General features: G+C 40.5%; 1 protein-coding gene across 1 annotated transcript; it reads right to left on the bottom strand.

Moving 5' to 3' along the window:
• Window positions 1-266: 266 nt before the first annotated feature.
• Window positions 267-23,553, bottom strand: LOC140231969 (bifunctional apoptosis regulator-like). The gene is made up of 8 exons (XM_072312119.1): window positions 23,449-23,553; window positions 16,416-16,952; window positions 11,470-11,671; window positions 10,414-10,573; window positions 6,749-6,903; window positions 3,805-3,981; window positions 1,648-1,844; window positions 267-489 (listed from the first exon to the last, which is right to left on the bottom strand). Exons 2-8 carry the CDS (start codon window positions 16,916-16,918, stop codon window positions 327-329), a joined length of 1,557 nt encoding a protein of 518 aa, XP_072168220.1. The 5' UTR covers window positions 16,919-16,952; window positions 23,449-23,553; the 3' UTR covers window positions 267-326.
• Between the last annotated feature and the right edge of the window lie 3,997 nt (window positions 23,554-27,550).

The following is a 27,550-nucleotide window of genomic DNA, read 5'->3' as shown; positions in this document are numbered from 1 at the left end:
GCGGTACGTGTATCCGGTACTGGTAGCGTGCAAAAATGCGTGCAGTTTTCCATAGCCAAGTGACGTACCATGACGCACCCCTTGGTCAAAATTTTGACCGACAATGATGGGATTTTGACGCACCCCTCGGTCAAAAATTTGACGGACAAAGCTGGTAAAATGACGAACACCTGGGTCACAAGTTTGACGGACCAAACGAGGAAATGACGCACCCATGTCCGGGGGTAGTGGGGTGAGTCATTACATTGACAAGTGCATAACTGGGGGGTGGGGCCTGGTGCCTGGGGGCGGAGCACAGTGATTGGGGGGCAGAGCACAGTCCTGTGCTACTGCATAAAGACCTCATAGAAGTTGATGCAGGGCGAGTAGTACATGGAGATGTAGAACATGAGATCGGTGACGACGGTGGGAATGATCGGCCACAGCAGGCAGCTGAAGAAGATGACCACCAGGGTGTTAGTCTGTCGCTTCAGGGAGAAGAACGTTGTCCTGTCGTGCAAAGAGGACGGAGAAATCCTATGAGGGGAGACCTCAAAACACAGGGACCAAGTTCATGAATCCTCACAGAAAAGTTCATGGAGGGAGTTTTCTGGTTGTTTTTTGTCCGTTTGTTTGTTTGTTTGTTTGCTTTTTTTTTTTTGTTTTTTCTGTTTTTTTTAAAGAAATCCCTACAGGGAGGAAGAACAAATTCCTGTCTGGCAAAAAGTGGAATGAAGATAACAAGAGTGAAACTGCCAACATGAGTTCAAGGGGGTTCATATGAGGAGTCCATGACTCCTTTCAAGCAGAAAAATTTAGAGTTTATGAACAATGTACACGCCATAATATTTGAGTATGTAACAAAAAGCTGCATCACTTCGGTGATACCTTGCATTTATCCCCAAGTTTCTTATAGGTTATCCTTCAGGTTTATGTCAGGTTCAAGTGTGTGCATGTGTGTCACACACATACACACTGCTATAGCTTCTGACCATTTGAGCATTGAGAATTAAGGGTTTCTGGGATAAAAACTTCACTAGGGCTTTCTATAACTCAGTTGGTAGAGCACCGGGCTAGCAATCGGGAGGTCTCCGGTTCGAATCCCGATGGAATCCCATTTTCTTTGCTCATTTTTCCGCCATAATATTGAGCTAGTTTAATCTTTAAAATCATTACCAAAATTGTGACCCATCCAGCCCAAAACCCACAAAAAGTCGCAGATTAGGATTCTGTGTAGTAATGGACCAAAATACGTCATTTGGGTTGACCAACTAAAATTTTCAAGCGTGTCTTACCCGAGAGAGTAATCTCTTCTCTTCCTATGTAAAAATTTGGCAGCTTAAAACAAAGCTAAAATTGAGATATTAGGGTTTTTCTAGACATTTTTTTTTTCATTGATGCTTCTGCACAACATGCCCAAGTGACCCTAATTTTTATGAATCCTCTTTTCTCCCTTTTCTATGAAACTGCACCTTCTAACTCTCGCCTTTTTCAATCACTCTTTGAAAGGGTCAGGATGGTGTAAAAAAGTTACATATATCACTTCAAAGCTTGGAGCTTATTTTTCTGAACTATGCAGAGAAGTGGAAACACATTTTGGGCTTACTTTTTGTGGGTTTTGACTGGGCGGTCACGATTAATCTTGGGAGTTTTCCTAGCCACACCTACCTGACACCTCTCCTAAAGAATGCGGTGATGGCTTTTGCCTCGACCATGGTGAGAAAGGCACAGTTAGCTAGAGTAAAAGCTACGGGCAGGGCGTTGACGTCGGCGAACTGCCACGAGAACTCGGCATACAGGTAGTAGGGGAGGAAGAGGAATTTGGGTATAAACTCTACCCACTGCTCCCAGGCGATATCCTCACTCTGCAGAAAGAACCAAAGAAAACATATAAAGAAGATGTCAATTTAATACCTCCGAAAAGGAAGGAGGTTATGGTTTCATCGGCATTGGTTTGTTTGTTGGTTGGTTAGTTGGTCTGTCTGTGTGTAAAATAACTGAAAAGATAATGAACGGATTTGGATGAAACTACAGGAAAGGTTTGAAATGACACAAGGAACAGATGATTAGATTTTGGTAGTGATCCGGGAATTTTTATAAATTTTATGAAGGTTTTTTAATATTTTGGCTGGTAGGGTTAATAAACATGGGAGTTCCATCTTCATGTATTTGAAGTTTGCATACGTGCACTAGGCCGGTGATGTGCAGCGCAGCTGGAAGTCGATGATCAATGTAACAAAAGGCTTATATATTGGGAAATTGGGTGACTTTTAGCATGCATACGTATGGGTGGAAATCACTAATCTCATTCATTTGGAGAACACGATCAGTAGTGGAAATGAGCTGCTTGGCAGAGGTATGCAGTCTCAGAGTGCTTCTCTATTTCTATTTTTGATTTTGCTTTTGTTTTTGGTTAAAACAAAACATTTATTCAGTTGGAAGCTGTTTCAAGTCCAAAATATGTTTGCTCTGCAAAAAACTGTTTGCAATCAGCTGCTTTCAAAAAAGCTGTATTTTTTATTTTAAATGAAACTCTTGATTTAGATATTGAAGTTATAAATTCTTGCACTATAATTTCAAATCAGATAGAGCTTAAAAGAGAACTCCACATAATTTTCAGACTTTTGCACTTGAATAGCTATAAATCAGACAGAGTCAGACCGAGTACAGACTTACAAAATTCATAGTGAGTGGGATAAGGAATAAGAATGTTTTAGATTTTTATAACAAGTCACAATGAACGAGGATGATGGCATATCAGCTTCACCATAAGAATGTGTGATTGGGCACTCATGGAAGCAGAACAAAAGAAGAAAGCAGGCATAAATTCTACACAGGTGAACTTGTTCAGCAAAGTGGTATGGTAATGGAATTTCAGTGCTACAGGTATATGTACTATGTGAACCTCCTGTGTCATCACCATTGTTCAGTGCAATTTGTTTTGGGTTTTTGAGAGTCTTGGTTTGTCTGCTCAGAAACCACAATCAAATTCCACAAATCTATACATGGCACTATCGATTTATGTACTAAATGATGCAAAATTATGAAATTATCTGGGATTCCCCTAATAACAAACTATCCATTTAGGATGTCATTTTCTAATATGCATGGCTCAGGTCCATAATTCTCATCTGAAACATTTATTGGTTGAGCATCATTACCCAGAAGATTCAAAATGGGACACTGTCTACCTAGCTGCTGGTTATTTACTGTGACATCTACAGACTGCCATACACAATAGACATCAAACCAAGGTTATGCTGCAAATACATGGATGTCAACCTTTTAAATAGCATTACAGTATACTGAGCACTGAAAAGGCTTTGTGCGTGTGTGCATGGAAATAATAATTGTTACCTTCCCTGCATGAGACATGTGTATTCACACAATTTCGGAAAAACTGTATTTTCCATCAACCCTGCAGTATTTTTGGCAGAAAAGCAATACAAAATTCTGAAAAAAAAAGCAAGTTGGCATCTCTGAAAATACAGTTCCTCTTTATAACGCTATGACTAGGTAAAAAAAAAAAAAAAAGTCTTGTATCCGCTGAGGCTTTTAATTGATTTGCTGCAATGTCAGTCTTTGTGCAAAAAGGTATCCAAATAAAAAAATAACACAGACCAACAAAACTGCTCTACTTTAAGATATACTTAGTGTTTTCACAGATTTTACCCAAAGAGTATACGTACACAGAATCACTACCAGTACATCTGTGCGCTTAGAAACATTGTATTACGCGCATTACAAATGTAATGTATTATTATTATTATTATAATTTGTCTTAAGTTTCTCAAAATGAGCCGATATGTCAAGGACAGTACTCACATAATATTGCACTATGATGTCAGTGTCTCCCAGCTTTGAGGATTGCACAGGACACACCATGTGGATGAAGGGAAGGAAGACGTCTTCGTAATAGAACATGTACATGCCTGTCATGGTGAGGCGGGGGAATTCCCTGACCGTGTACGACAGGAATGTGGCCAGGCCTTGGTGTAATGCCTGGAGGTGGAGAAAATGAGTCACAAATACAATAGTTACGTTCAGACAGTGATCCTTAACCTCAAGGATAGCTAATCTTCGAGGATAAACAGGCCCCTTAACTACAACACTCGTTCACACGACAAAGTCTATCCTCGAAGTTATCTATCCTTAAGGATAGGCTCACTGCCCCCTGTAACCACACTTATCCACAAGTCCCCATCGAGAAGTTCTGTCCACACGATGCATAACTTCGAGTGGGGGGCTTGTTGATATATAGAGCGCTATATAACCCTGAGATATCTCATGGATAGCTGTCTTTGAGGTAACTTCAAGTTAGCTATTAATGAGTGCATCTAAACAGTGCTTAACCATGAACTTATCCTCGAAGATAGCTTTCCTCGAGACTAAGGATCAGTCTGAACATAACTTATGTACCCTGGTATATTAGACATCTTGAAGGTATGCCTACATATGTTGCAGTCGTCAAAAGGAATGTTGCTGAGACACCTTTCTGGATGAGCGCCTGGCGCATATCAAAGAGGATTTAGATGGACAGTTTACAATATGTATAATATCTCGGTGCAACTTTTGCTTGGGTGTATGATACAAACTGTGTCATCCTTTGATGGGTGTAGGATCTTGGTGTAATGTTTAAATGGGTGTATGATATCTTTGATGGGTGTAGGATCTTGGTGTAATGTTTAAATGGGAGTATGATATCTTTGTGTCGTGCTTTGATGGGTGTAGTATATCTTCGGTTGTAATGCTTGCATGGGCATACGATATCTTAGTGTAATGCTGGCATGGCTATATGATATTTTGGTACAATGCTGGGACAGTGTACGATATCTCAGAGCAATTCTTTTGCGGGTGTATGATACCTTATTATAATTCTTGCACAAGTGTACATCCTGGCATGATTTTTGTATGGGTGTAGAATGTCTTAGTGTAAGTCTAGTATGGGTGTATGGTATCTCAGTGCAATTTTTGTAATGACATAGAAGTACATCTTGTATGGGAGTATGAGATCTTGGTGTAATTCTTGTATGGGTGTAGAATGTCTTGTTTTAATTCTTGTTTGGGTTACACAAAGCAAAATATACCTGTAATCCAACTGTCAAAGTTGCAAATAGTATAACAATAATACAGGCGACTGCGTCTGTACAAAGTCCTTGGGAACAGCCATTTGTCTGTTGTTTTTTTCTCCATTATAATGACATGTCGTTATAGCCGAACAAATGAAGAATATTAAGATATACAGATAATAATTTGGGGATCTGAATCTTAAAGGGACTGTACAGTACTGGTTGAGGTGGGGATTCATGTTTTGGACATTCCTAAGTGAGGTAATGAGAAACCTCTTATGAAATATGAAAGAGCATGTATTCTTAAGAAGGATTCAACGTTTATATGATAAAAGTTGGTTTCCAAATGGCTGAGATATAAAAAAAAAGTGATAATAATAAAAGGCGACAGGCCACGCCTTTTATTAGGATATCTTTGTTTCACCTTGTTTTGGGATATCTCAGCCATTTCAAAACCGATTTTCATCAAATAAACTTTTGATACCCCTTAGAATTGCATGCTCTATGACATCTCATAGAGTGGTTTCTGAATATCTCGCAAAACTTTAAAAGCTAAATCCTAACCTCAACCAGAACTGTACATGCCCTTTAACTTCAATGTAACAAATTTGAAACTTGTTATGACTGTGTTTGTCATAAACTGTAATGGGAGTGCACTGTAAATGAACATAAATGAAATAAGACAATGGAAATGGTAGTGGTGTCACCTTTTCAACTCCTGTATTGATAATGGCCTCTTTTTCTATTTTTTTTTTCTTTTGACTGGGTTGCACCTAACAAACATCCACTGCAAAAATTGGCACCTGGAATTCTATGAACTGCTTCAGGCCACACAAACAGACACATTTCTGCTGAGGCATGTTAAATCTTGCACTGGTCTTCTACAATTGCCCAGTAAATTTCACACAGAAATTGGTTTGTTGTACTACATCTGGAATGATAATTGGTAAACTACAAGTTGTAAGAATATCAGACCACTAGTTTGTGGTTGCAATCTCTCATAAAAGAAGTTTTCACCTGAGAACATTTCTCTGAAGATAGAGAAGAACTAAAAGCTGAATTTTCTGTTTGGAGACATTGATATCTTACTGCCACCCCCCCCCCCCCCCATTAACATCATTACAAGAAGCTGTACGTCTCTGGGTTCCATGACATCTGCTCATGCGACAATTGCTCCCATGAAATATCTGCACCAAATATAAATTCTACCCACAAACATATCCCTAACCCTAATCCTCCAATCAAACTAAACCAAAAACTCTATCACAACCCTAAGCCTCATGGTGTGTCCGTGGAGAAAACAAGATCGGAGTAATTGTCGCAGGAGCAAATTCTTCTCTGACCCCACTTGCCATCCCCAGATGTCTGAGGCTTGTTTGAATTATTAGAGTTGATAAGCAGGCAAACTTGTAGAGCCTTTCCCACAAACTGTAAAGCTTGATTGCTGTCTGGAACCTTTCGGGGCATGGGAAAACAGTACATTTTGGTGCATCGGAAAGCAGCAGCAGATGACATATTCAAATCCTACTGGTTCCTTTTCCCTCTGTTTTTTAAAATGGAGATCAGCGGTTGCGATCTCACGAATACATTTGTAAACAGGGTGAAAATTGATAATCTGTCCTACAGCAGCACATCTCCATGCCTCTGCATTCATAATCTCTTCCTTTCAGATGACGTTTCTTTTCCCAAACTTTCATCACCTTGTACTCCCAGAGGTCCCGCGGAGGTTTGCCCCCCAGCTGCTTCACTTTCTCCAGGGCGATGTGGATGGCTTGCCTGTGCAGCGAGTTGTTGATGTTGAACGGCTCTGTCTCCAGCTCAAACTCTGATTGGAGACCCTCCAGGAGCACACCATCTGGGTGAGACAGGATTTCAGATTTGGGAGAACAGGACAGGGAAGAAAGAGAGTTAAACAGGAAATGAGATGAGTTATTCTCTCATGGTTGTTGTAGAGGAAGTACACTACTACAATTTAGAAATGCTAGATTTGTTTCTTCTGTTTACATTAAAACTTTGGAGCAAACACAGTAACTTTTGTGTAACTTCCCCTATGAATTTGTCAGTGTTCAATATCAGTCAATATGAGATTTTAACTTACAAAATGGACAGATGAAGCTACAAGAGTATCCTGTAAAGATCCTGTCTTATGTAAATACATTCAAAACTAATTTCAAGGTAAAGAATGGACCCTGGTGGGAATTTGCAGAAGTCTAACGTAGAATTAAAACGATAATATCAATGAAATAATAACTTTTCAACAAATGCCATATCTCCCGTACTCTTCCCATTTAATTTGATACTTTTACACATTCATTATTGTATCCCCCCCCCCATTTTTTTTTTCTTTTTCATTTTGCAAATTTCAAAAAGTTCTTTGGCTTTCTGGAAATTCATTGCATGTCAGCAGGAAGTCTGTTCAAGGCATAATTTTTGCAGATGAAACAAAAACCCAGCATTAGTGCTTTAAAATAGTTCTAAAATGTTAGGGATAGAAACAACCACTGTAAAAAATTTGAATTGGTTAAATCGATGTTAATGATTGTTAAATATACAAAATGTGAACAGTATAATAAAAATGTTTCCAGTCTAAACCGTCTACAGTTACGGTTTATTGAGAAAAATACAGATATCACAAAAATTGTAGGATAGGATGTTTTTTGGTACAACAGACCTACACATATGCATTAAATGTCATATCTTGAATCTTTTTTTAATCACTGTTCCCAAAGGTAAACAGGACCTTTAAAATCCTCAAGTCTAACTGAATTCAGTCAGGAAATGTTCCATCATGGGGTGCAGAGTCTGGCTCAAGATCTTTGCTAAATCATTCATAATATAGCATTGTAGCACTATTAACCTGTAGTATCGGGTAACTGAAATCATTGGGGCACCAGCCAGAAAATTTCATGTAAATTGTTTAATGTGTGTTGCAGCTACAAGTATTCACAGTCGCATCATTACAGCATGTTTGCACAAATCATCTGTGGAAGGTGAATCCTAGGGAACTTAATAACCATGCATTCAGAATTGTGGTCCACACAGTGTATTGATTGTTGGCCACACTATGCATATACAAACTGTACAATATACTGTGAATTAGATCTTGTGCAGGGCAGAACTCTAGCTTGTATAGATATGCTGACTGTGGACTAACCAACAAAGTTTCCTGTTCAAATTCCTGTTCACCTTCTACTTAATATTCCTATTACTGTATACGCCATGTATTCAGCGGGATCTTATTTTTGCAAATTTAGTCAACTCTGGTCCCGACATGAATTTGATGTACACTACTCTATCCATTTAATACTGTATGCCAAGACCACGTACTTTAACCAATTGAGAAATTGTTGGAAGCCATGAATAAAAAAAAAAAATAGACTCGTCAAATATGGCATATTATACAGTATGCTGATCCTGACTATATCACACTATTCTTGTTTCATTTGATTCTTACTCTCAACATTTTACATCATCTCATGTGATTCTGAAAAAGATTCTTTCAGACATTAATTTGACATAGAATCTCACATAAAGAACTCGCAATTGCTCTCATTAGCTGATTGACCCTACGTTGGTATAAAGGCTGCCCTCCAACAGGCAAGTCATATGTTTCACGTTGATGAATAACATAATTTTAAACAACTGGAGAAATATGACTGAATAATGACCCAAGTGTTGTTGTTTTTTCTTTGGTCATAAGTGTAAGGCACAATGACTTGGTTCTTTTAGAATTATAGCCCAACCAAAGATAACTGTTCCTTCAGTACATTAATAGGAATAACCCTACAAATTGGGTTTTTTAAACAAACAGACAAACATACAAAAGAAAACAAACTGAGAAATAGAAAGAGACAATGAGAGACAAAGAGACAGTCAAATCTCGGTTGACAAAACCAAAGGTGAAAGCTGCTGCTCTGTCTCAACAGCTCCCATCATTAGTTCACCCTGGTTGCACAACTTAAAGGACAAGTTCACCTTCACAGACATGTGGGTTGAGTGAATGCAGCAATATTAGTAGAACACATCAATGAGAGTTTGAGGAAAATCAGACAATCTATTCAAAAGTTATGATTTTTTGAAGTTTCTGCTCAGTCACAGCTGGATGAGAAGACTACTATAGCTTGTGATGTCACATGTGTAAAACTACATGTATATAAAGAAAGTACATACGTATAAAGAAAATTCAACATATTTTCACTTTTCATGCATAACAAAAGAACACTTGACTTCTCTCTCTCAGAAGGCAGGGGGAATAATATTACCCTTAACATACATCAGTAACAAGTCGAAGAAATGTGCACTTTATTCAAAAAGTAAAGTTTTGTGAAATTCTCTTTTATTTTCCTTATATCGTTGTACGCTTGTGACATCATACACCGTAGTAGCCTTCGCATCCAGCAGTGATTGCACAGATACTTTAAAAATTCATAACTTTTGAACATATTGTCAGATTTTTCCCAAACTTTCACTAATGTGTTCTACTAATATTGTTGCATTCACTCAATCCACATGTATATGAAGGTGGACTTGTCCTTTAAGCTTTGATGTGAGAGAAACAAAACTTGACTAGACTCAGACTGCCTTGATAGTACAAGGGAATTTAACAGAACCAAGGATATCTGGTGCACATCTAGTGTTACACTGTACAGGACGTGTGACGTCAAGGGTTACAATCTAAATGACACAGGGGTCACTTTTGATATGGAGCTGTGCAGTAGGAAGTGGTGGAAGACATTGGAGGTAAATGTAGGACTGTGCTCTGAGTGCACTATATATGAAGCTGCATTCACACACAGGAGTTCTCAGTTTTTTGCATCGCACTGCAAAAATGCAGCACAGGCAAATTATCACTAGAGTATTCGAAAAGAAAAAATCTTCACTTCTACAGTACTCTGAATCTTAGCCCCAGGCATCCAAATGTGCAGATCTACATACAGCAGGAAGTTGCATGATGGGATTTTAAAAAATGCTGGTGTCTTTACAAACACTCAGCAGGGCAAATCATTGCGAGGTGTTTTTCTGGGGTTTTTTTTTTGTTTTCTGGTTGTTATTTTTTTTTTTTCAAAGAAAATCTGGCTGGACTGATTTTCACTCATGACGATGCAAGTCGCGAGAGTTAACAATTTTGTGTGTGTGTATACACACACACACAAATGAACAGTTTTCACATCATGTTGCAAAACCTGATTTTCAAAAACGGTTCATTTTGTGTATGTGCCATTGTGGCTAATCAGACATTCTGTTCTGGTCTCGGGTTTCTCATAAAGATACACTGTACAAGAATGCATTCACATACATAAACACCTACACCTAGATTGCATAAAAGAATAGGAAAAACATGTGAATGTAATGCTCAGTTTCTTACTTATTCCGTTTTCTTCAAAATGATGGCAATAGCCCTCCGCTGCCCACGTGCCCAGCTCAGACAGCCACTGTGAGACGTCCGCTGGTTTCCACCTGGCGAGGGGCTTGTACACCAGCATTTCGCTGTCCTGGCGATTCCAGTTGAGCAGAATTTGGAAAAACTGGAATGGGAAAGAGAATGGTTGTATCATTGCACACCGGTGTGCCTGACTGCACTTTCAAGACCTTACATTAAAACAAACAAAATAAAGATTACACAGGACAGCTATTCAACAATCATGAGTCATGAAAAACTGAGTCTTGTTAAGATTTTACAGTTCAAATCTTGAAACAAACAAACAAACAATTGAGAAGTCTGCACATGTGTACACCTGCATATATAGATTTCTGGAAGAACCTATCTGCTTGCTACATTTACCATAAATCTTCAAACTGGGATAATATTCATTTCTTTATTTTGTCATACTGTAACATTGCCCATCTGATCTCACTGGGCACCCTTCTACAATGTACTTGTTAAAGGCAGATGCAAGCAACCAACCACTATGTCTGATCACACAGCCCCTTGTAAAATGACTCATCAATTCTCAATATCTCCAAAACCAAGGTGCCGTGCGCAGAGCTGCATTTTAGATGCATTATGGGATAGCTCAGGGGATAAAACTGCCTCGGTTTTTGCTGCATATGCACTCAGGTCACGTTCCATCTTCATCCAGGGGTATTTTTTGCTGAAGATTTCTTTGCTTTCCATCATGTGACCAGCACAATGAAGCCTTGCAGTAGAGAACCATGACTTTAGTGACCGAAAATCAGTAAAATTTTGAAATCTTACACTTTTTTGTTGACTTTTGATACGTGTTAGCAAAGAAAAAAGTAGCAACGAAAGAAAAGCAGACTAAAATTGCATTGAATTGCATGGAAACTAAGACACACATGTGCAAGACAACCGGAAGCGACAATGGCACCAAGAATTCCACAGTGCATCCGCGACAGGGCTTTTTGGCGTGCGCAGAAGTTTTCTGCACACTTGCGATACCGAAAATTTATAGAGACTCACAAAGACAAGGCCGAGGGTGGTGAGGACGCCCCAGACGAAGCCCTTTCTCAACCTGTCCTGCCTCCCTCCAGCCTCCTGCTGCTCTTTCTCCTGCTGCTCCCCAAACTCCTCAAACTCCTGCAGGAGCCGGATGTTTTCGTACGAGTCCAGGGAGGCGGAGCGCTTCCTCACAGTGCTGGGGTGGATCTTGTCTAGCGTATTCCTGGAGAGGGAAAGGAAGGCAGGGGATAAGAAGAAATGGGGATGCAACAGTGACAACTACAATGTAATCAGAATAGGATTTGGATACAGTGTATGCCAACAGCACCACATCTTTGCATTTTCAACTGACAGCTACATTCTGCATTTATATCATGCCTTCGGTGTGTGTTTTTTTTTTTTTCAAGCGTTTAAAGATCTAAAAGGCAACAGTGGAATGAGGTACACAAATTGTTACAGTTCATTTTTGTTTGTTATTTTTTTGGCAGGTGTATAGTCTACCATTGTTGAAACACTTAGATGTAAAACCTCCTCATGGATGGAATGCTATTGCAGACATTGAATTTATTCTTACTAATAAAGGTGCTATGTACACTGTATGTCAAGCTTTCCACCATAAATCCGTAGCATGCTTGAGGGCTCATAAAGGTCCACTATGGTTGTATAATGTGTTATAAAACAAGCATTGCCACAAAAGCAGGTATGGCACACATTACGATAAAAACACAATGAAAGTCATCCATGTGAGTACATAAATACCCTATTAAAGGTATGTGTACATTTGAAAAGTACACAAATCATTCTACGGAGAAAGCCTCTGCAGTATGCAATATGATGCTGGCACACACAGACACACACACATAAAGGCAGATTTTAATGCTTTGTTCACTCAGGTTTACAAAAGCACACATGATGTTTTACTGTTGCTAGCGGAAATAAAAACCTGCAAAATTCATCTTGTCTGACTGCTAAAAATCCTATTGGAGTTATGCTAATACTTTCATTTTCACTACGGGGTAGAAAATTGTCAGCCAAACATAATTTCTATAAACAAGGCCAAAGGTAGATACTGGAAGTCCTGAGGAAGATTAGTAAAATGAAACAGGACTCTTCTTTCCAAACAAAACACTCCTCTCTTTATAAATGTTCCATTTCTTTATTTTTGTATGAAAGAATTCTGAGTCATTTCAAGGATATTTCAAAGATTAACTATATTACACATGACTCAGCTCCATCAACAGTTCAAATTCAAATAATATGGCACCTTTCTCATTGAAAATGGCACAGGTTTCTTCAAAACCATCACAATGATTTCACACATGTATGGTGGGCATAGGCAGTGCACACTGTTAGACAATATTTAGACCTTCGTGCATAAATGGCTGCTACAATGATGATACGCTTCAATGGCATATGAGACAGACTTTTGGTATGGCCAACTTGTTTCTGGCAATAAGCCAGTTCAGGGTTTCACTTTGCACATGAGTAGAAAGAGGTCATTTGACCAACAGGGCATGCTGGTTTTTTAATTCACTGATATATTAAAGGGGATGGCTAACTGATCAGTGGGAATAAGAGGGAATGTTGGGGGATGATTGTTCCAATTCTTGTTGGATTCATATAAGATTACATTATGTACATCTGTATCTATTGTTGTGTGGAAATTATTTGCTTCAGAACGGTCTCATATTCAAGTAATGTGCAGTTTAATGCCCCGTCACTGTACAGGCATGCTAAACCTGGAAACATTAAACTCCACATTACTTGAATATGAGACCATTCTGAAGCAAATGACTTTCACACGACAATAAATATATAATGTACTCTTAAATGAATTCCACAAGGATTGGAACAATCATCCCCCAGCATTCCCACTGATTCCCACTGACCAGTTACTAGCCACCCCTTTAAGCATCTGTGATGTAATGATTATTCAATACAATATAATCCATATAAATGGTGTTTGCTAAGCACTTTATCCACCTGACAGCAAAAGTGGTATTTGGCAATTCTCTATCATTATCAATAGAAAAAGAATGTTTATACAGTCAATGCAAACTAATAAAATGAATGTTTTCCCAAGTGTTAACTGGTGGAGCATGTTGGTCACATAGTCTACGCAAGTTCATCCTTTGTTTGGACACGATTGATGTATTCCATAACTTGAGCTTGTGAAATGCATTACCTTGCTTTGAAAATGACAAATAAAAGAAGAAAAAAAAAAGGTCATTTGTACCCATACGCACACTGAGCTAAACTCTGAACTGGCTTAATGTAGGCTCCATGTTAAAAGTATGTTTAAGCATTGGGGGTTAGAAATTCACATGGTCTGGATTATCTTTGTGCAGGGCTGAAAAATGCATTGTATTGACGCCCATGCTGCAAATCTGCCAACAGTAAAACTCTACTGTTACAAATCTCCATAATCTGATAGTCTTGCTTACGTGTATTGAGTCAATGAAGGTACCTGAGAATTTAGAAGAATTAAAACTGATAATTTTCCCTCCTTCCTTCTCTTGCACCTTTTTGCTTCTTTCTTTTGTTCCATTTTTTCTTTCTTCAGTCCTTCTCTTCTCCTCCCCCCCCCCCCCACCATGTTGGTACATTTTGGCCGCCTGAAACCCACATGAAATAGAGGTCATAAAGATTGTACACTTGAGTGGGCTTACTGTGAAAGCAATCAGGTCTGATTGTCCCCTAGTCTACAATACAACAGCAGAATCTGAGCTTGTCCTCCCAAATCAAAAGACTGCAATGACAGCCACAGCAGAATGACCAGTTGTATGGAGGGTCGTAACTACAATGGAACTACAAGCTAGGTGTATGACAGACCAAGGAGCTATTGTGTAATACTGTATCATGTAGCTCCTTGGACAGACTTCCCAATCTGAAGTTGCAAAGTGGCTTTATACATCTATTTATCAAACAAGGGTATCCAATGTTTCTTTGTCCCTGGTTTGATCCTACACTCGAAATTTGACTCATTTTTGGTCTGACTATTGTACGGTCCATGTACTGCCTGTATTTGCAATACATAACAGATACAATTCATATGGGATAGGACACCCCCACCCCCATTACATGTATGTCAGCCAACTCTTCTGTACATGTATTTCAAATATTTGTTTCTCCAACAACTACAACCATGTACTTCTTAACATAATGTATACGCCATATATTTCGCAAGTCTAAATTTTTGCGAATTGGGAATTCCCAACAATTTCGCGAGTTGTTAAATTCGCGATCGTGGAGTCCTGTACTGAATGGAGAAGTGGGATCAGGACCAGAATATTTTCACGTGTCTTTAATTTGGCAAATAGCACCTCACTCGCGAAAATAAAAACCTCGCAAAATATTCGCCGTATACAGTACATGTATGCTGTATTGTATTCAGCCTGCATGAGATGTTAGGGACATTTTGGAGAAAGGTACTCTTACTACTGCAAAACTTGAAGAAAGTAATGAAAATGGAAAATTTCTTTAAAATCCTTCCCACATTCTTCAATTTCAATTCTGATTACTCTTGAAAGGATAGTGCTACAGTTTTTGAAAGTCAGTATGAGTCATGAATGGAATGTGCGAATAGAGTGTACAGAATTTCAGCTTAACCTGATAATTCCTTCATTGTAGATGCTACAATGTTTACATAGAGTTTTGCATCCTGTTTTTTGTCCCACTCATTGCACAGAGCACAACTTGGTCAAATTAAGCACTTACATACATGTACACCCTAAACTTCCTGGCCTTTTTCCAAGTACTACTAAACAATTTTTCCAGTGTATACTTTCTTTACGTTATTGCGATAGGTGACGGAAGTCCATTTTTGCTGAATAATAGATCATTATAAAGCTAAGAGTCTGCTCTTTCAGGTTCTATCCTTTTACTGGAAATCCATGTCTGGTGACGTTTCGGTGGTTTTGTGATGCAGGGTCACATATTATCAGCATTTCTGTGTCTACCCACATGGGCCACAACAACTTCAGCTGCCATTCGAACCATGTAGAGCAGAACAATATGGATGATAGGTCAGGCCAACAGCACAATACACACTCTTTTGTATGTTCACTTTATTCATGTTCACAATTTCTGATGCTGACTTACTTTCAGGAAATTCCAGTCAACTGAATGCGCACTTGTGTTGCAAGTTAGTTTGGGCTTATATTTGCTGTTTTTCCCCAATGACAGTTTACTCCATATGTTTGTTTGACCACTGCTTAGTAATTGTTTGGTGTGTACTTGCAATATGTTTTGGAATGGCAGTATGCTGAATAAACTACAAACCCTGACATGAATGACAGGATAAAAGCCCAGGCAGATGGATGCATTTATCATTCAAAAGAATGAGAATTCATCATGTCTGCACATGAAGGAGATACAAAAAAGATAATGCCTCCGGCACCACTTTGTGGCGGAGGCTTAAAAACAAAAAACTTTCTTTCACTTGAGAGGAGAAAAGTAACTTCATTGAAGTGTTATCAAAATTGATGCACAGAATATCATCTGTGACTGAGACTCTGCTGAGCTACACGTACAGTATAAGAAAACACCTTTGTATGAAAATCAAAGAAATATCAAGAAAGACACACTGGCACCCAAAATGTACATTACCAGTGTTCATCCCATATTCTCTAAAACCTCAAATAATTGGTGCTTTTGTTAGTTTGGCTTGTTCGCTTTAGACTATAAAAGATATCAATAATCAGGAGTACAAGCCCTCAAAATACAAACAAACAAACATGAAGTATTGATATGTTGTCACTGTCTGGCAACAATATGGTTTGGTGTGCTGTATACAAAAAAAAAAAATAAAATAAAACAAGCAAAAAAAAAAATAATAATGATAATAAAAAAACACCAAAATGTCAAATGCAATGTACCAACTAAACTTGACTTTGCTAAAAGACTGGTGTAACAATTGCCTTTGTGCGCCAAAACGCAGCTCCACTACTTTCCTTCATAATAGATACCTGATGATAATGTTCACGTGCGGAAAGCCAGACCACGGTTGCCGGCATTGCGGACATGTGGTTTTTTGTGAGGTCCTCCACCATTGAGCCAAACACAGCCGGCAGAAACTGTGGCCGCAGTTCAGTGTCGTGGGCTGCACCATGAGATCGTAGCAGCACGCACAGAGAAAGTTACTATCCAACGAGCTCGTCTCTTCCTCGTATGCACCATCCTCGTCCTCAACGTTCGCGGACGGAACCGAAATTGAGTCCTCCGGTCCCAATCCTCCTGATGGGGGGAGTCTCCTGCCCCGAAACTTTGCAGCTGGGATATCGTCCGTCGCGTACAACCGATCCGCCGAGTGCTGGTGACGCAACTTCCCATTCAGTTTCATGACTGTTAATGGCAGCCGTTTCTTTGAGTGACGGCCGGACGACTTGTCCTGTAGTGAGCTCATTCTCGTTGGATGGTGTGTGTCACATGAACGCCAACGTTTCTGCTGTAAGAGGTTGCCAACTGCCATTGCTGTACTCTCCCGTCATGGTTAATATCCCAGTCTGTTGAGAGAACAGAATTACACGTATTTAAGAGCATGAAACATATACTCTCATGGCTGTGTATAAAATGACTCTTCATTCAAGCTGTGTACGTATGTGTACATTAGCTCCCAGCATGTCTTTGCACAATCTACTAATCATTCCCATGAAAACTACTAAAGTGTGTTGTTCTGCATAGAAGCACAAATATATCTGATCAATATAAAAATTAAAACAGAATTTTAAGAGGCCAAAACAATTTCATAAAATGCTAAAATTACAACAATGTTTATCATAACAATCTGTTCAAGCAGGGTCAAGTACAATTTTTGTATGTATACTGTAAGATACAACGGTGAACCACACACTTATTATTCAAAACGTAGAGTCATTTACACCGAATCTGCTGATGGTACATACAATAGACAGATCCTATGCCATGATATTGGTACCTACTGGTATTTGGATTTCATTCCTGGTGGCTGTATTATCTGCCCTTAAACAATTATCTAACCAAAGCAAGCAGACTGTTTGCTTGTGAACCGCCTTATCTTTAAAAAAAAAAAAAAAATAGTACATGTATTTGTGAACAGTACTCAGGTACAATGTACGACCAGGGAGGTGTGGTCCTTCAACCTCCCTGGTACATGTACTGTACGACCCACATTGCACTGATATATCTAGACCCATGGCCTTCAAGAAAAAAAAAAAGGGGGGGGGGGGGCTTGCATGATCTACAGGCCCTGCATGGGAGCCCAAAAGGTAAAGGTTAAAAAGGCAGTGGATATTTTTGAACTACCCTTTAGCTCTATGGCTGCAATCTGAGAATTTTCAAGACACTATCCACATTGTACAGTGAGCAGTTTAAAATCCATGAGATGCTTATAAATCCATGAGACCGACAATGCAGCCATAGGCTTAAAAGGGATGGTGAAGTACTTGTATCAGTTGAGATGTGGATTGAGCGTTTAACTTTTTGCAAAATACTAAGAAACCACCCGAAATTTTACAGAGCATGCAACTCTAAAAGGAATTAAAAAATTATAGGGATTACTTTGTTTTACTTTGTTATTGGATATCTCAGCCATTTCAAAACCGATTTTCATCAAACCAATTTTTAATTCCTCTTAGAAAACAGAATTGTAAGTCGCCACCTACAGCTGTACATAAGATGACAATATAAAGAAAACGAAATTTAGCTACCACATACATGCACAAGTTCCCTCCTTTCCTGTAAGGTAGACTTTGCTGTGCACTAGAATTTCGAGGAAGAAGATGCGGATTTCTGCGTCGCAAAGTCAAGTCTAGCAGTTAACAATGCCATCTGGTTCCTCGGTATTACAACAGACTGACTACAATATTGTTCATATGTCAATATGGTATGGCACCCACCTGGAAGTTTAATACAGCTGTAATCTTTAAAAAGCCACATGAATTGAAGACGACTCCTGGCACTCTGAATGTGGCTACATTGTACAACATTTGCAAAAAGCAGCTTGCACCATTCTGCTAAACTTTCACAAATGCGGTGTGTTAAACCCATACAGGATGTAATAATGATAATATGGTCTTTTTATCCAGGGGAGTCTCTCCAGTATTAGCACTACTCTTCTGGAGGGGCAGCCCTACCATTATCATTATCTTAGCATTGCCAAGTACCTAGGTATATTTATACACTTGGGTTAAGAGGGATATGGTGGGCAAAAAATTCTCAGCTACAGTGTAAGGACATTAGTTTTTGTACTTGGCAGGATTCTAACTACTTGTAAGTGCTTTTATTTTTGCAAGGGTTTTCTTTTTGCTAATTCTGCAAATCACTGTTGGACAGTGAATTTTACCAACGTGCAAAAACGTCACCATTTGCCAGGGTAATAGTGCACTTCTGAATAGTCTCAGTGTTAAATCACAGAAACAACATATTAGAAAATGTCTGTAACCTCTTCATTCAATAGCAAAAATAACAGCTTACTGTATACAAGTACATATGTACCTCTGTTGAGTGATGAGTCCTGTGTGTGACCATAATCCCAATAAAGTTCAAAGTTCAGGTATCTATCACATCTCTTCATCGCAATCCACATCCCAGAGTGACAATAAACACAGCTCACAGACACTACGAACAGGACAATGACCATGATAACAGTCAGTGACATACTGATGACAGTGACAGTATTTGAGGCCCTGGCTGGAGTGGAGAGGTCTACAAAACATGTAGATCTAATATGATACAGCACCAGGCCCACTGGTTAGAACTATGTGCATGAGATGATCACTTCAATAGTACTATTTTCTGAGGGGCAGAGTCCCGAAAAAAAAAAAATAGTGCTTCTACAGTCACTGAAGGTACATGACCTTAGTTTAACCAAAACCTTGAACAATGGCCTGGTATATGTTTTACTTTTACAAATATCCCTCTAAACGAATTTAAACAGTAACAGCAAAGTACAGTATGAATAGGGTGTCTGGAGTATTTTTCTAACTTTTGAAATTCTTTCAAAAGCCGATTATGAACCATTTCATATGAAAGAGAATTATGTTATTAAGACATATTTCAAATTTCATGACGAAATGATGATGATCCTATCTCGAGAAATTAAGCTTTGAAATTACGCCAATATTAGAACTTTTTCTCGCTGAGAACGAGCAAAACACGGCACAAATTATGTTCGCAAATAGCGCTGAGAAGCTGCTTGAGCGTGCGGATCTTGAGTGAGAAGTTAATGAGCGCACAGCGGTTAGCTAAAACGCGTAACCAGCGCAGAAGCCACTCCCCCTAATTGTGTTGTCATACCCATGTGCGCTAGCGCGCTGTGTGCGTTCGTACGTGCTCGCTATGGTACATGGTCGTATCGCAGGCGTAGCTAGCCCCACCGGTAAAATGTGGGAAGCTGAGCGGAGAACATCGCGATTTGTCGGTGGCAAGGCGGCCAGGGCAGCCGGCATGGCGAGCATGGTTCGAAGAAAATGTAGCCAATTGTCGAGAGCAGGTGCAAGCAGCTCGCGTGAAATGTAAGCTGTACTACAAATACGAGTCTTCCGAAATCTTTTGCACGCCCTTTTTGTCGATCGGGTATTCATACATTTGCAGAGTACCGCTACCACAATAGTACAGTACGTACGTTGGCAAGCAGACATTCACAATCGACTTCTCCGTGCCAATCTAGACTCGAGCATCGCGAGTGCACTTTCGAAAAATTAACAAGAGACCCGCGGGTCTAGCGCTCACCTGAGTATCACAAGTTCACCTTTCACGCAGTCACAAATCTAAATTGTTCGCAGCTCTACTAAAATTTGACCAGGCATTCTCAAGCAGAAGATGAAAATGTACAATAAGGGCCCAAATTTTTTAAGATTCCTTAATTTGGGGGGATTGGGGCCCCCTGGGGTCCTCTGGGTGGGGCATGGAGCCCATTTTGATAAATTGAGATCCTGACCCCCTAGGGATGCTACCTGCCAAGTTTGACAAAAATCCATCATGAGGTTTTCAGGAAGAAGATGAAAATGTACAATTCAGGCCCCAATTTGGACCTTCCCAACCCCCCCCCCCCCCCCCCCCGCCCCCCAAGAGGGGCGCCCCTGGATCTGCTATGAACAAACTTGAAACTACAGTCATTAATGTACTCACTCATAGTATTATCTTAGCTCTATAACTTCTGATTCTAGAGAAGATTTTTAAAGATTCCTTCATTTTGGGGGGGTTTGGGCCCCCCTGGGGGCCCCTGGGTGGGGCATGGTGCCCATTTTAACAATTTGAGATCGTAACCCCCTAGGGATGCTACAGTGTACCTACCAAGTTTTGGTGAAAATGGGTCATGGGGTTCTCAAGAAGATGATGAAAATGTACAATTTAGGCCTCATTAGGACCCCTCCCCACCCCCCTCCCCTGGGTCCCAAGGGGGGCACCCCTGATTCTGCCATGAACAAACTTGAAACTACAGTCATCAATGTACTAACTCATAGTATTAACTTAGCTCTATCACTTCTGGTTCTAGAGAAGAAGATTTTTACAGATTCCCTAATTTTGGGGGGTTTGGGCCCCCCTGGGGGCCCCCTGGGTGGAGCATGTTGCCCATTTTAACAAATTGAGTTCCTAACCCCCTAGGGATGCTACCTGCCAAGTTTGATGAAAATTGGTCTTGGGGTTTTCAAGAAGAAGATGAAAATGTAAAAAGTTTACACCCGGCGGACAACGCACGACGGACGCCGGACGAAGGGCAATCGCAATAACTCACTTGAGCCTTTGGCTCAGGTGAGCTAATAAACAACTATAAGAACATTACCAATCCACATAATACCGTAAACTAATACTAGTACATAGAACTTCAGTAGAGTCTAGAGCTAGATAGATGTTCTCTGTTTTCAAACTGATTAGCCACGGTACGTGATTTGTGAGCGTGACTGTATCCAAATGTACAGAGTGCTATGTGTGATGTGTGTTAAAGAGCTATCGCAAGCGACAGCTCAGTTTCCTGCAGCTGCTCACTGATCGGCCGCATACACACACACACACACACACACACACACACACAGGTAGCTCGCTGCAGTGCTGCATGCGCGCACGCGATTCACACACACCACAGCAGAGGCCATGTGGCAGACGCGATGCGTATTGAATTTACATAATGAGTGCCTTCGCGCAAAGTTACTATGGATTCTTGCATACGAAGCCACGTCTAAAACGTTCGATGTGACCAAAGAAATTATTGCAAGGGGTATCTTCAAGGCGATATCCCCACACCTAGGCGTGGAGCTAGCGAAAAACTAACCACACCATCGGATTCAGCATATCCTCAACTACTAGCGTGTCTCGCGGTGATACAAGTACCAAAGCAGACGCTGAGATATGGGGATAGATGTGCTTCTATCGATTTATACATCAATTTATCGTCGGATTCATATACCGCCCTTCTGATAGGATATGGAGAAAAACTTCCTCTTTCATATGATACCAAATTTGTCAGGATTCGTTAATGGTATGGTCTGGGGATTTGGCAATAAAGGCGAAATTTGGCTAAAAAATGCTGGGTCAAAACAGCGTAGGCGTGCGGCTCCATTGCATTCTATGGGACTTGCGTGTTACATTGTATAAGATAGGGGCGCCTCTTGTTCGAGGGTTAGCAGTGCGTGATCAGACACCCTAGTATGAATGAAAGTGGGTGGCTGACCGATCTACAAATTACAATTAACAACTTTAAAAATGTTAGATCTACATTGTACGTTATCTAGGCCTACCTTCTTTATCTTAAGTGGAAAAATGAGCAAAGAAAATGGGATTTCATCAGGATTCCAACCCGAGATCATGAGACCTCTGGATGCTAGCCCTGTACTCTACCGACTGAGCTACAGAAAGCCCTAACATGTTAGTTCAATGTTCATCCCCAAAACCCTAAATTCTCAATGCTCAGATGGTCAGAAGCTATAGCACAGAGCTACCAAGTCTCACGCATTTTGCATGAGACTCAAGCATTTAGGGTCCGTCTCACGATCTCACGCATGACACCCATTTATCTCACGCATTGGGACCATACAAATGTAGCCTAAAAGGATTAAAGTGAGAGTTGCAGTTGAAGGCATATTTCCCTTGTCTTTCAAAATAAATAAAAAATAGTCACTTAAGTATGCACTACTAGCTTGCACCATTAAGAGCTAAAAATTGAAAAAGCGCCCTACTGTGGGAGGGCGGACACCCCCTCCCATACCCTCCCCTCGCTCAGCTCAGTCACTTCTTCTTTGCTCCCTCGCTCACGCACATGCGCGTGCGCCAAGACATCAAGTAATGAAAATCTCACTCATAAAAATTTTTTAACTTGGCATCTATGATAGCAGTGTGTGTAAGACACACACGCACACACTTGAACCTGGCGGACAAGGCATAATATATGCCTTGTCCGCCTTGGACTACTTAACATAACAATGTCGGAATTTCGGAGCTTGGATATTTGTTCCATGTTCATCGTGTCACTGCCGGCAACCAGGGACAGCCTGGTGGTAGTGTCGCTGCCCGGAAAGCAGTAGATGACAGGTTCCAGTCCCACTGGTTCCTTTTTTCTGACATGTTTGTTAATCTACAGATCAGCAGTTGTTGCGATCTTAATTCATCATGCTTTAACGTTACCAGGTTACTAGGTTCTAACGTTACTGCATTGAAAACACCTGAGAATGCCGACACATGGATGCAGCCCCAAACAAACACATACATCAACGCAAGTAAAAGACACAACTACGGTACCGTACATGAAGATAAAAAACCGTGAGGTCAAGGTACAGAGATGATTTGTACAACTAGGCCTATATTATAGTTATAGAACCCAACCTGCAGCTAGCTGCGAGATGTAGAGCCGTAGAGGCTCGTTGGAGAACGCGTACGGACACAGTCCAGTGGCGGTAATCATGAGAGGAACCCGACTGCGACTTGTATCCACCACCGACCACGGCCGTACCCGTGCAGCAGACAAGTCTGTGCAAGACACCAATCAGCAAGGAAGAAACTGCTACGTTCGTATGTCATTATACTCACCTTCATCTTTCGAATACGATCACATCTCAGTGAAGAAATCCGAGAATCACATCGAACCTCTTCTGACAGGAGTTATGATGCAGTTGAAGACAGCAGAATTTTCTTTCGATTGCGTCACAGTCAGTATTCTCAAAATTGAGCACACGTACACGAACGTACACACACTATTTTTACACAATTCACATACTTTTCTACGCATTTTCTCTCGCGCTCATCTCGTTGTGAGAAAACTGGACGTTAGTGCTGACTAGAGGGCGCTATTTCTGATGGAGAAGAGAAGCAGTTTTCTTTCCGAATCCTGCTGAGACGAATGTATGCGACTTAATATAACCTTCAGCTTTTCTGTAACTTGGTATGATTTTTGATTGATTGGAAATGCATTATAATCTATTAAGGGAGATGTAAACCACGATTGACACAGAATCATATGACGATATAGAAAATTGCATAACACTGAAATATAAACAGGCTAGATGAACATAAGCTAAGGGAGAGAAAGTCAGTGAGTGAAGAAAGTGAGTTAGGGGATAAGTCATTTGATCAATATGATCAATAAAATATTTCAAACATCGTTGTCATGAACTATGAATGATTCCATTTCACTTGTGTGATTATCAAGTTATTCCATTTACTATTAGTGTATAAGGAACAACAATGCCCTCAGTAATACCGCCAACACAGTGCAGACGCGAGGAATTATAGGGATTGAAATTATCATGTCGACAATTTAAAAGGATATACTTTTGATGGGGATGGCAGTAATAAACATTCGTGGTGATGAATAAAAAGGAGGATGGAGATGGGAGGGGGATCCACTAAAGAGCAAAGCTTGACTGTATAAGTTATTTGGGTCCCACCACTTACGCTACACAATGATAATTATTATACAATAATTTATACTTTATTATGCAAAACAACCTAGAAAAAAGAAATGCGCTCATGGTCACCAAATCCAATTCTTTGATGAAATGCTTAATCAGTATTAACGAAATTAAACGTGAATAATGTAAATAGAGTGTTGTTTAGGGGGTTGATAAAGCCTAGTGCAAAAATCCAGCAGGGCGACTAATTTACAATACTGATTGTATTGATCCACAAAATTACTCATTAACTGCAGTGGACACGTTTTATTATGATTGCAACAATCTCCATTCTAGTTTTCTTTTCATACAAATGACGGGGGCAGTCTGAAATCATACAATAAATCGCAATAAAACGCATGCAATCATAACGTGATTACTTTTCGTTTTGATCTTGTTTATAAATAAAATATCCAACCTAACTTGTCAATTTCTACAAACTGTATAGTATGTTAATACAATCATTCAAACGCAGAAGCACCGAGGTCTCACTCGGGCAATGGATTTTGAATAATGCTGAAAGTTGTGGAGATCATACGTAAATGAGAAGCAGACACAAATCGAGTTTCCGAGTAAACAGTCACCTTGAAGGCATTTAATGGAACCCAGCTTCAGACCAGATACCCAGCAGTGTGTAGCAGACAATAACGCTACAGTCACCGAGAGGTGGCGCTATATAACAAGCTTGACTTGTAACATTGATAATCATTAACAACACTGGCGTGATTGCCTTTCTTTTTTACTCTTTCATTTTTCACCTGAATGATAAAGAAAATATAAAAGCTCTACTTGAGCTTAACAAACCATTACCTTTAAAATGAATAAAGGTGTAAACTATTATAACATACAAGTAGTTGCACTGTTCATGACCTATGATACTTTCAAGAGTAAACTGCCATGAACTATAATAGGCTAGCTGGCTTATAAAAACACTAAGCTAACACCTGAAAATAACAATTACACTAACACCTGACTTAGACACCAAGAGTGTAATCATAAAAACTTATTGGGTACCGTACGTTTAACAATAACACCAGATACGCATTCTACCATCAATTCTTCTCGTCAACGTTAAAGAAAACAAAAACAATCATGAATTGTTACAAGTATATAACCATCACATCATACCAATACCTCTCTCAGACGTGCTGACACTGAGTTATACAGTCCTGATTGACATGAAACATACCGTTCAGCAAAAACAACAAATTTGACAATCATGTACGACCTGATGGGGCAAGCTAGGATGGCATGAAATAAGTAGCTCCTATAAAGGCATAGACTTACACAGTATAAACAAAAATATGAAATGATGTACAAAATGTTCATGAGGGGACACAGGAAATACACATATCTATATGAAAATAGAATTACATATGCACGTAGCAGAAAACATTGATATGTACGAGTAAAGGTGCAATTAGGGACAGGCACCAAACAGACACCAGAGAAGTAAATATATAAAGGTAACTGGGAAATATTAAGAAGATAAGGGTATGTGATAATAAACCTGGTATTACATACACTCAGAAACAAGAAGGCGTATGCACCCACTAAGGATATAAGCATCATATGTTATACACAGCACAAAGGGGCAAATCACTGAGACATAAGCGGGGTGACTGAAAAAAAATACACCTATAGAACATATCCACAACTAAATTATACGCAGAACATACCAAGACAGCTAGGTGAGAGACAATAAAGATAAACAAGGATGTCATACAAAGACGGTTTGGTAGAAATGAAGAATAAACATGATACAAGTACAGCTTAAAAGAAAAACAAAAAACGCCCATTTGGGGCACCTCAGAAAAAAGGTTATGTTAAGGGACATAATGTAATAAACCAGATGGGGGAAATGAAATAACATATGCGGCACCAGGATAACATGGCTATAAGAGAGGTACATTGTAAGGATACACAGTGAGTGAGGGGGGGGGCATTAATCTGAGGTAGCCAACAGTTCGCACAGAAAACAAAATACATGTACATTGTATATCATTGATTAATACATCAAATAATCATCAAACCTAGGTGGGAGGCGTCGGGAGCGCTGAGGGCGCCCAGTGGGGGTCACATGGGTGGGGGGACAACCTGGACCGTTAATAGTCGGAACAGTGGGGGCAGGTTCCTGGGGCAGAGGGGGAAGGGGGGCTTCAGGAGGGGGCTCCTGCAGGGGGACACACGGGACATCTGGCCCAGGAGGCAATGAGAGTTCCTGTGGAATGTCTCTGCAGGTGTCCGGGGGGAGCAAATCTCGCTCGTCATCTGGGGAAAGCAAGTCTGTCTCATCTTCGTCGGACATCTGGTGCTGGGGAGGAGCCACAAGGGGAACAGGGACCCTCATGCATTGCGATGTCTTTACACGATATGACGATTTTCTGAGCTGAGAGCCAATGAATTTGCGAATGTTACACCACTTGCCATCTATTGATGTTACAAGGTATCGAGGGCGTGCGGAGGACTTGCTGCGATCTGACCGGAGATAAACAAGGTCCCCAACTGCGAGAGGGTCATCATTGGGGAGGATGCGGGAGGGAGCCTTGGAACGCTCGCTGTGGGGATGGTTCGAAAGGCGCTGTTCATGTTGTGAAGAGATGAGGTCTGCATCCGACAGTGGAATTTGGCTGTGCGTGAATTGGTCGCGCTGAGTCCACATTTCACGTGCAGAAAGGCCACGCGAGCGAAGACGGCTATTGAGTCGGGCAGTGGCGAGGGACAGGGACAAGGATGTCAGTGGTCCTCCGGAGGGCTCATGCCGCAGGATTTCATCTTCGAGTTCACGAATGGCCTTCTCAGCAACCGGGTTCTTATTGGGATTTTTGGCATGACCTACTTCAATGGAAAGGTGAAACTGGGCGAGCAGGGCATCATCTTGTAAGGAGGCGAAACCAGGGGCGGGGTCGGTGCGGATGACAGCAGGGGGCCCATCGAGCGGGCGAAGTTCCACACAGAGACGGATCAAGGTATCGCGAAGAGTATCTCTGCGCTCATCTGGAAGGAAACAAGTGGCGGTGTAGGAAGTGACACATTCGCGGAGAAGTAAAATCAGTTGTTTCGAGCGCTTGATGACATCAGCGGCGAACGATGTACCCACGGCTGCGGGGGGATCGCCAGTGGTCTGAGGGACAACCGTGTGTGGAGCATTCCGCAGGGATGCACACTGATGGCAAGTGTCGGTGACACGTGTGATGGCAGAGTCCATGTCCAAGGCAAAAAAATGCTGGTTGACAACGGTC

The sequence above is a fragment of the Diadema setosum genome, chromosome 8 (assembly GCF_964275005.1).
Source record: "Diadema setosum chromosome 8, eeDiaSeto1, whole genome shotgun sequence".
NCBI classification, from domain to species: Eukaryota; Metazoa; Echinodermata; class Echinoidea; order Diadematoida; family Diadematidae; genus Diadema; species Diadema setosum.
Note: the sequence above shows the minus strand (reverse complement) of the source record. Positions and strands in the feature narration are given on the sequence as shown.

Excerpts from the sequence above, each read along its gene's own strand:
- LOC140231969 (XM_072312119.1), bottom strand. The coding sequence starts at position 16,918 with ATGGCAGTTGGCAACCTCTTACAGCAGAAACGTTGGCGTTCATGTGAC. Across the intron at positions 10,574-11,469 it reads CCACCCTCGGCCTTGTCTTT|TTTTTCCAAATTCTGCTCAA; the intron begins GTGAGTCTCTAT and ends TTCCCATTCCAG. Across the intron at positions 1,845-3,804 it reads ACATCATAGTGCAATATTAT|AGTGAGGATATCGCCTGGGA; the intron begins GTGAGTACTGTC and ends TTCTTTCTGCAG.